Here is a 10,137-nt window from a genome sequence, read left to right as displayed (position 1 = left end):
GTGAGAGCCCCGCAAGCCAGGAGTCAGGGGCCAGCAGCAAGAGAGAGGGGCAAGAGGGCCCAGAGAGAAAACTCCCGTTTTTCAGGACTTATGTATCGTATTTTGCACCCTTGCAGTGGCCAATGACCTGCTCCCAGGTGTGACTGACAGGCAATCACTTTTGTCACCTAGACTTTCCTGGGAATGCGTCTATTCTTTCTTTGTCCAGTCCCTTCCCCCAGGATCTGCGGGGAACAGATCAGGAGAGCGTTAAACTGCAACCTTCTGGCAAAGCTGTACAAATGGCATGCCTCTGTTGTCTGGCCTTGCCTTTTTAAGGAATTACTAACTGGGTTCATTGCAATGGTATCACTAGGAGTTATGCAAGGTAATGCTTCCTTGATCGGCTCTACTCAGCATATGCCCTTATTTTCTATCGGGAAGGTATAGCTTGTTCGGGCTGGCTTACCATCAGTATCTTTCAACTGAGGGTCTGAGAGTATATACAGTCCCGCAGCCCACGCTAGAGACCCCGGGCAACCTAATGAAGGGTGTTGGCCCCTTTGAGAGATAGGCACATACTTCACTATCCTTCCCATTACTAGCCATACGGATGAATGAATGTTTTGTTTTATTTTGTCTAATTAATGGATAAGTGATCTAAATTTCAAACCAAAACATACTTCTCAAAATAACTGCTAACCGGTCAGGACAATGTTAAAGGTTTTTCTCCTCTTTAATGTGTGCTAATTGTTACTGGAAAATGGGCCTGGCAAAGTGGAAAGTGTGTGGGCTTTGAAGTTAAAGCTCTGGGCTTGCTTATTACTAGGTTCTGTGTGATCTTAGGTAGCCAAGTGCTTAACATTTCAGGGGCTCAGTTATTTATCTATAAAATGGTGATGCAAATCCTACTCCAGCGGTGGACTGTGAGAATATTCGAGTTTTGTTACAGTGGCTGGCAGAGAATAGACGCTCAATAAATACGGCTTACTTTCCACCTTTTATATTAGAAAGCTTGTCTAGAAAAAAGTGCAAAGTAAAACAGGTCTATAGAGCTGACCTATTGTTGAGTATGGTCTATAGAATGAATTCAGGTATAACTGGAAACACAGTAACATGAAAACAGTAGTGGTCTCCTTAAGCACTCAGCAACAGCACTTATTATAAACGTCAAAAACACAGTTGCTAAGCATAGTAAGAGTCAGACATCTGGCAAGTTCAAGTTTCATTCTCCTACTATTTAAAGGGCTATTTGTGTCATTAAATTACTGAATTGGCAATACTTGCAATTTCCTACACCTCTTTGTATTTATTATGTCACTGCAAAATGTTTATATTAAAAATACTGGCAAGCCCGGCCAGGCGTGGCGCAGCGGTTGAGTGTTGACCTAGGGTCCAGGAGAGGGCTGTTCCATTCCCGGTCCAGGCACAGGCCCAGGTTTCGGGCTCGATCCCCAGCAGGGGGCGTGCAGGAGGCAGCCGATCAATGACTCATCATTGATGTTTCTCTCTCTCTTCCTCTCCCTTCCTCTCTCTGAAATCAATAAAGACATATTTTTTTAAAAATGCAGGCAAAACCTCAATCAATAAGTGTGACTTAGGTATCAAAATAGAAACTTTAAGAATCCCTCTGACAGACTGGGGAGGGGGATGGAATGGGGTGGAACGGGTCATTGGGGAGGAAAAGGGACATCTGTAATATTTTAAACAAAAATAAAATCTTTAAATTTAAAAAAAAAAAAAGAATCCCTCTGACAGTGATGGATGATGCAGGAATTTTTCTAGATCACAGAATGTTAGTAGGAAAATCCAGATACTAAAGTGTAAAGTAAAACTTCCCTCCCCCTAAAGAAGTATTTGAAGTCATTCTCCTGAGAAATGTCTAGTTTTTACATCATTCTTAAGGAGGCAAAGACGCTCATAGAGCAACTGTCCTTGCCGATGCAACACATCTCAAATATGCAGCAATGGGTCACTAAGGTGCTCAGGAGCAGTCTAGAGTTTCTCAGATCTCCATAGGATATGTTATTAAATCTTCTCCTCCTGCTGGGTCTGACTTCTTGGGGGGCGGGGGAGGAGCATATGGTATAAAAATTACATATTTGGTAATGAATACTAATGATCACTCAGAAGGCTCATCCTTCTGTCTCTATGGCCTTTAGCATGTAGTTGGTTATAAATGTGACAGGCTTTGATTTGATTTGATTTAATAATCTTTTTGAATTTACAGTTCAGAATTTACTGCATAAAATGTAACTGGAAAATCGGATACTCACACATATGAAGAGACATATACATTTATTTTTGGTGTTATCCCATTAACAGATTATAAAATTAAGGCAAGAAGACCAAAGTCTGTCCAAGGTCAAGTTTACAAAAGTTCTCATTGCTCTTATACTTGTAGGATCTGGAAATAGATACAACACAAACATATGCACACACACAAACAGAGACATATAAGTGATATGGGGTAACACTTTATCCTGTGAGAATTGAAAGCTAAATGATGTTACATGAACTAAAAAGCTGCATATCAATTTCTATATAGACAGTATCTTAATCATTGTATGAACTGACAGGAAAAAAAAGTGTCTTTAAATGTGCAGAAAGTATCCTATAATCTATATAAAAACAATCAACAGCATTTTCTGTTACAATAAACTTGCAAGTTGAATTTCATGCATGTTACATTACACAGGGCGTATTCTGTGATACTCAAAATCCAGAATGAGTAATAAAAAGAATTCCAAGGAAAGAATTCAGAGAAATTTGGTAAAAGATGTAATTTCACTCCACATAAACAGCTTTCTAAGGATTTATATAACACTAATCATACTGGCTCAGCACTATAAGAAACAGTACTGTGCCACAGTGTGACAGCAATAGTGCTGTGTTACCTCAGAGGGCGTAAATCACTTGGCTAATCTGGCTGACAACAGAAAAGGTAAGTGTACACATTTTATTTACCAAGGCAAATTTTTTAAATTCTCAGAAGTTGGGTATATTGAATCAAATGTCACTGTAAACTCAAGACAATATAGATTTCATAATACATAGTTATTTTCTAATGTATCTGTAATAACAAACTCCATAATAAAAATAATATAAAATATGGATTTTGTACCAAAACTCTTCATCAAAAACTACAGTTCACGTCAGAAGTTAATATCCCTGGGAGTTAAATGATTAATACAAAAACAAATACATATTACAAATATTCTTTTGTTCTTCACTTACCATGATGCAAACTGCTAGGATTTAACCTTTAAGGGTTAAAGAGTTTAATCAATGTCAATGTCTGATCTTCTGAAGGCGATAAAGAACAGTCTGTCTAGTGATGCCCCACAAAACATCACTTTGTCAAGCCACAAAGCGCCCAAAAGCTTGTCAAGTAAGTTACCAGAAACCTCTTTGTGGTTAGAACTCAGCTCCTTCCTGCTTGACCTATTATTTGATATTTGACCACTTGGTTGCAAGACACTTGCTCTTTCTAGCTGAAATGTCACTGGGGCATCTTGTCAGCTCCCCGACATCTCGGCCTGACATACAATTTTACTTTTGTGTGCTACAAGGCAGAAAATGCAGGGCAGTGGCCTTGCTTTAAATTCTGTCCGCATCCAAGATGGGCGTCACTCTTGGGTCCTACCAACAACAAAAACAAAAAAGGAGTCTATTGTGAAGGTCAAAACAGCCATTACCTTGAAGTTTTTCCGCGTATACTAAATATATTACCTGCTATACTGGTGTGGGAACTGTCCTTAAAAAGTGCCTAAACATACACAGAAATCTTCCAGCACAATTGTTCCACTTTCTTATCAAATGCAGAGCTGATAAAAGGGTGAGTTTTCACTGCCTGCAGGGACCAGATTCAGCAGTTAACTGAACTCGTTCAGATGGGCAACTGGTATCATGTAGCTTTACAAGGAGCAACCTGACCTTCTCACATTGACCAGGAGTGACATTACTGTGCAGGAGGAAAAGCAGTCACATCATTTCTGTTTTGCACAACCTGCTTAAAGTTTGCAACTAAATGCTTGTCTTCAGTTGAGCTGACAAGAGAGAAGAGGGGGTTCAGTGAACCATGGCAGGGCTGCCATGAAATGACAGGAATCATTGGCATACATTTCAAATAGCTCTCTCAATCCTATTAAAGTATTGCAGCCCTGCTTTAAAACAGACAAGTATGAAACAACTTTGATAGATAGAGACTAAAATGGCTTATTGATTTTTTTAAGTCTGAAGGAAATTACCCAAAATGTGTCATTCCTTAACATTTAAAAATATGTTACATAAAAATGAGCAACTGTGATAATAAATAAAACTTAGAGGGGGAAAAAGTTGGTTACTTCATTATTCAGGGAGACATAGATACCTGCACACATCGAGATACGACACAATTTTTAAAAACCCACTGCCACTTGTGTTGAAACAAAATTCAACTGATAAGAAAATCTCCCTCCAAAACAATTTTAATTGTACTGTTAACTCTTCCTGCATTTTTTTTTTTTATTTCATAAAGTCATAATCCAATCTGAGTTGGTCTTTTGGCATTAGCAGACACAGTCACTGGAGAGGAGTGAGATGATGTCAGGGGCGCAGAATTTATGAATGTCTCCTTTAGGAAAGTGTAAGTTGTATCAAGTTCAGCTTTCAACGGCAAAAACTCTGCAACACCAATTGTGTCAGCGGGAAGAGCAGCTCTTGAAGGAATTGAGAGATTTGAATGGTCTCGTGATCCTGTCTGTGATATGAAAAAAGAAAAAAATAATAAACATAGAATTGAAAACTCTTAAGAGTCTAAAACCATAAACGAAGTGTACTAATAATCACTGTAATATGAAATGCCATTTATATAGTCCAGTGATTTTCAACTCTTTTCATCTCATGGCACACATAAACTAATTACTAAAATTCTGTGACACACCAAAAAATATATTATACTTTTTGTCAATTTGACAAAAATAACGTGTGTGTGTGTGTGTGTGTGTGAGAGAGAGAGAGAGACTTGGATTCATTCACACCAGACAGCTATTGTTGTGTTGGCTGTTGTCATTTTTTCATTTGACAATCTAAGGGAAAAGAGGTCTGTTGTCTCTGACTAAATAGTCAGGTATTGCATGTTTTAAAAATTCTCACAGTACACCGGTTGAAGATCTCTGATATAACCTACATAATATACATATATTAAATTATTTTCTAACTGTGATTGCATCTCTTATTCATTCTATGTCATAAACACTAAAACTTTGTATAAAACATTTATAAAGTTATTGGATCAAAGAATGAGCATAATCAGGCCCTTTCACCTCTGCTTCCACGCGCAGGCAGTGCACAGAAACACTGTTAATAGTGTTTATTTCCTTATGCCATGTAATACATGCTCTATAACATGGAGGATTGCACTGCTTAGAAAATGAACCATGGCTATTTACCTTTTTCCAGTCCATCAGCCTCACTTATTTAACTGACAAACAGAGCACAAAGGAAAAAAACATCAATCCTGGTGACTTCTGAAAAATAGTGCACTAGGACATAAAATGCTAGCGAGATAAACTTTTTGCCTTTAACTTTTACTAATAATAATGCCACCATCCTGTTTTAATAAATACTGTTTTATTATAAGCATTTGGAAATCATGTATCAAAATATGGGATTGCGACATGAAAACAATTTGTCTCAGATTTTAAAACATCACTGGTATCCAGAAACTATTGGAAATCAAACTTAGGAAATCCACATGCTTGTGAAGTACTTGAAAACAGAATTAATATTTTGAGAAACTATACATTTAAGCCTTAAGTAATATCAGTACTCAGTAGTTAATATTTAACTTGAACGAAGTCTTACCAGTAAAACGAAGAGGTATTGTTTTACAACACTTACAGATAGAGGGGAAAATCGTGGTCAACTCTATGTCAGAATTCTCCAGATTCTCAGCAAATAAATGTTGCCTCGGTAAGTCTAGCCTCCAAACCCATTCTACACTGCGGAACTTTTCAAATAAAAAACATCTCTTTCGGTACATTCTCTTACAGTTTTGGTAACAAAATAGTGTGAACTCTATGGACCTGCTTTATTGTGATGTTATACAGAACCGTTTCTACATGTGAAAACAAGAAGGAAGCTATCGCTGACCTTAGGAAAGGATTAGAAATTCAACTGTTGTATGTGTTACCGTTTTTGTGGATTTTTTTTAAAAACTACAACCGGAGAAAAATCAATGGCTGCATCTAACACCTAGTTCAGCAATTTTCTTTGATCTCTGTTCTTTTGATTTCTTGATGCTCCACTGCAAGCCCACAGCTGGCGGAGATCATCTCTCTTTATGCTTGAAGTTAAAAACCGGTTGAAATGGCCACTTGGATGGCTTTATGAAGGAGAGGGGTTAGCGTGTGCCCCACGAAAGGACAGAACTCCCGGGATCATGTCAACCCTGCCGGGCCGCGCCCATGAGGTTTCACCGGGGCAGCCTCCATACCGCGCTGAGCGCAGCAGCTTCGGGCCGGAGCAGACATCTCATTACACCGGAGGCTGGAGGTCCTTCTTTGCACCTTTGCTGCCATGCTGCCACAAGAACCACCTTTTCTGATTTGGGGGTTTTTTTAGCTGTGCGTCTGCATACGCAGCCTTGTTGCCTGATGTCGCTGCTGTACAGACGACAAGGCCCTTCACTGACTTATTCCGCCGGGCCTGGGGGAAGGGCTGCTGGCAGAGGAGCCGGCGGGCCCGGCTCCCCGCTTAATACAGCTTAGCTACAGCAGCAGTACTCTTTATTACGAGGAAAGAATATTGTCAGGCAAGGCTTCAAAAGTTTGTTGTTACATCTTTATACTTCAAATAGGGGTCTAAGAAAACGACCTATGAAAAGAGAGAATCGGATGAAGGAAGGTCAGGTATTCTCTGAGGGTGTTTTCTTGATGCCTCACACCCGAGAACAAGAACTGTGCCAAACTGACCAATCGCTCCTGCTCTGCAATGTTAAAGACATGTGACATATATAAAATTTACTCAAATCTATATTCTGTGCTTGAAGCTTCCTTTTTTGTTCTCGTGACTCCATCAACCTGACACATTACACATTAGGAAGGCGGTTCTTCAGGGAAGGTCTCTTGCTGCTCCTTTCTCCTTAATATTCTGCAGATCTTGGCACTTTACAAAGGGTCCCTCTTTTGTCTTTTTTCATCTTACTTTTTAATATGTCTATTTTCCACTATGTTATCTGAAATCTTTTCATCTAATGTAACATTTTTTTTACTAAATAACCTTGAAATGGGGTGTTGAGTATTTCTCCAGTCCTTCAAATCAGAGACTCACTTTTTGCTTATTATCTTCTGCCTATGTCCTAAACATAAAAAATAAAATAAAAAAGAGGTTTCCTTAAAGATATATACCCCCCAAAAGTATGTCTTCCGCCAAGTAAACAGATTCACTTTTGGGTAAATGAAAACAATTGTTTTGTTACTAGGGTCATTTGCTATACTCCAGTCTGATTTTAAGTCCCTTGATAGCTTAAAAACAAGCCAGCAAAAATTCTGGCGAAATTTTCATTTCAAAATGAGATGTTAAAGAAACAAGTAAATATGAGCTATTTTTCTTGTTACAAATAATACCCAGAAATACATCATAATATGTTTAATATAACACAGAGAATAAAAGACAGTTAAATAACTTTTTATCAAAGACCATTAAAAGTTAATATTCACCACCTGATTTTATATTTTAAATCTGTAAAGCCTATGGTCGTTTAAACTACTTTTTAAACTGCTGAGGTGTTCTGGTAGTCTCTCCTGTAAATCCAAATTTAAGCAATTTTTCAAAAAGAAATTAGTTACCTGAAAAAAAGCTGGGTGTCATATGAATCTTTATGGAAGTGCTTTTATTTGCTCAATAAGCTGTAAATGATTCTATTTGAAGTGTTACAGTCCATCAGCTAAATATATATTCACAATACAAAATGTGTCTACTATATTTCTGCATTTTAAGAATTTTATGAAATATAGTAATTGAACATGTCCCATAGCCTTTTTTTAGGGCTTTAATATCTTAGTTTTCTAAGGCTGTTTTCCCAATAAAAAAGTAAATAAAGCATTAGTCTAATAATAAGATAATCACTCAATAAATTATCTATAAATCAAAGCAATTTGCAAACCAAAGCCTCTGAAACAATGACACTAAGCTATTTGTCTCCTACGTAGTTTATGACCAAGTTAGTCTTCTGGAATCTGGCATTATAAAAAGTGAGGGCGATACGAGTTAGTAAGATGGAAGAGTATTGTGTGGAGATTACGCAAGGCACACAGTGTGGTGCAGAGTGCTAGACTGGAGGTCAGAAGACCAGAGTTTTCCCTCCCCATTTTGCACAATCTAACTGGGTCATTTTGGGCAGGCCAATCAATCCTTCTAGGTCTTGCTTCCCTTACTTATAAAATAAGGAGCTAGACTATTTCCAACTCTGAAGTTCTACAGGTCCATCACCATTCCATGTGATGGCATATAATGTAATGTTAATACCCAATTTTTGAGGCTGACATTAACTCAGAAGTCAGAGTTTCTCAAATATAATATTTAAGATTTTGATGCACTATAGACAGGCCATTCTCAAAGGGAAGGGATACATATTGCACAGAGTTCTAAAAAAAGCCAAATAAGATTAGCCACAGTTTACATGATGTGGCTTCATTCAACTGAGTTCTGTAGTGCATTTTTTATTACTTCCACCTTCATGATGATGTTTTTAAGCTTTGTAAGTTATTGACTAGTTTTAAGTAGAGTGCTCAGCTCCACATAGACTGATAAAGAAATCAAAGTGCTCACAAGAGGGCCTTACAATGAGGCTCCCTCGCCATTTCTACTCTAGCTCCTAACGTGTTCTCGCCACTTGTCTCAGTACTCAGAATCACAGTTTTCTTCTTTCCATCCATACACTTCAAGTTAGTTAACCAAATTATAGCTGCCTATTTTCTAGTTCTGCCATGCTGGCATCATAGGACACTGCAGTTAACACGAATAATCAGAGTTGGCAATAGTCACATATATAGATTTCCCTTGTGGAATGCTCAGTTATATACTATATATATATACATGTACCTGATACACACACACACACACACACACACACACACACACACATACTTGCTATCACGCATTCACATATAGACATTATATATGTGTGTATATAAACATATATATTCATATATATATACATTTGCTATCACAAATATCATGAAATACTCCTTGTAGTTACCAGTTCTTTCTTTTGGTTACCAATTCCAAACCTACAGGAACATTTTCTGCATTCCTCTTCCCAGGGGTCATTACAGACAAGTTAGGCTCTTTAGCTCACTGATATCAAGGTATGCAAGCCAATGGAGCATTATAAAGGAGTTTCTAGATAAACAGAAAACAACCTAAGAGGACAAGTAACCTAGAGATTAAGAAGGGCAATCATAAAGGTAGAAGAAAATTGGAAAAGAGAGGTAGAAGATGATAATAACAAACTTGATTCACATCACAATAGTTTTGTCTTAAGGCAACATTCAGCATGGGTTTAAAAGCCAGAGTTCTGCCCGGCCGCACGTGGCTCAGCGGTTGAGTGACCTAGGATCCAGGCTATCGGGGTTCGATTCCCGGTCAGGGCACATGCCTGGGTTACGGCCTTGATCCCCAGTAGGGGGCATGCAGGAGGCAGCCAATCAATGACCCTCTCATCACTGATGTTTCTATCTCTCTCTCCCCCTTTCCTTTCCTCACTCTAAAATCAATAAAGATATATTATAAATAAATAAATAAATAAATAAATAAATAAATGCCAGAGTTCTAAAGCCAATCTACCGGGTTCACCTTCAGCCTGGACTACGTGGTTAACGTGACAGATTAACTGGATTACAGCCTCAATTCCTCATGCTTCCTGACAGGCATGCCCTTTGCCACGCGACGTTCCAGCCTCTGTAGCCTGGCTCACAAGCTCTTTGCTTCCAGGTCCAGCCTCATCTACCATTTCCTCACTCGCACCCTGCAATCCAGGTACATGGAACTTGTGAGTCCGTAAATGTGATGTTCCATGGTTCACATCTGCCTCCTGTCTGTCCGCTGTCTGAAACACCCTCTGTCCTTTTGGGAGTGAATGTCTTTTCCACCTTTCACACTCTGCTCAAGGTA

The 10,137-nt window shown here is 38.5% G+C and overlaps 1 protein-coding gene across 1 annotated transcript in view; it reads right to left on the bottom strand.

Moving 5' to 3' along the window:
• Positions 1-2,261: 2,261 nt before the first annotated feature.
• Positions 2,262-10,137, bottom strand: part of CCDC171 (coiled-coil domain containing 171) — a 237,488-nt gene continuing 229,612 nt past the window's right edge. The window contains exon 27 of the mRNA XM_081151147.1: positions 2,262-4,720. Within this exon, the coding sequence (XP_081007273.1) occupies positions 4,499-4,720 (222 nt within the window). The 3' untranslated portion in view covers positions 2,262-4,498. The remainder of the gene's footprint in view (positions 4,721-10,137) is intronic.

Source organism: Miniopterus schreibersii (assembly GCF_964146895.1).
Source record: "Miniopterus schreibersii genome assembly, chromosome: 11".
Lineage (NCBI taxonomy): Eukaryota > Metazoa > Chordata > Mammalia > Chiroptera > Miniopteridae > Miniopterus > Miniopterus schreibersii.
Note: the sequence above shows the minus strand (reverse complement) of the source record. Positions and strands in the feature narration are given on the sequence as shown.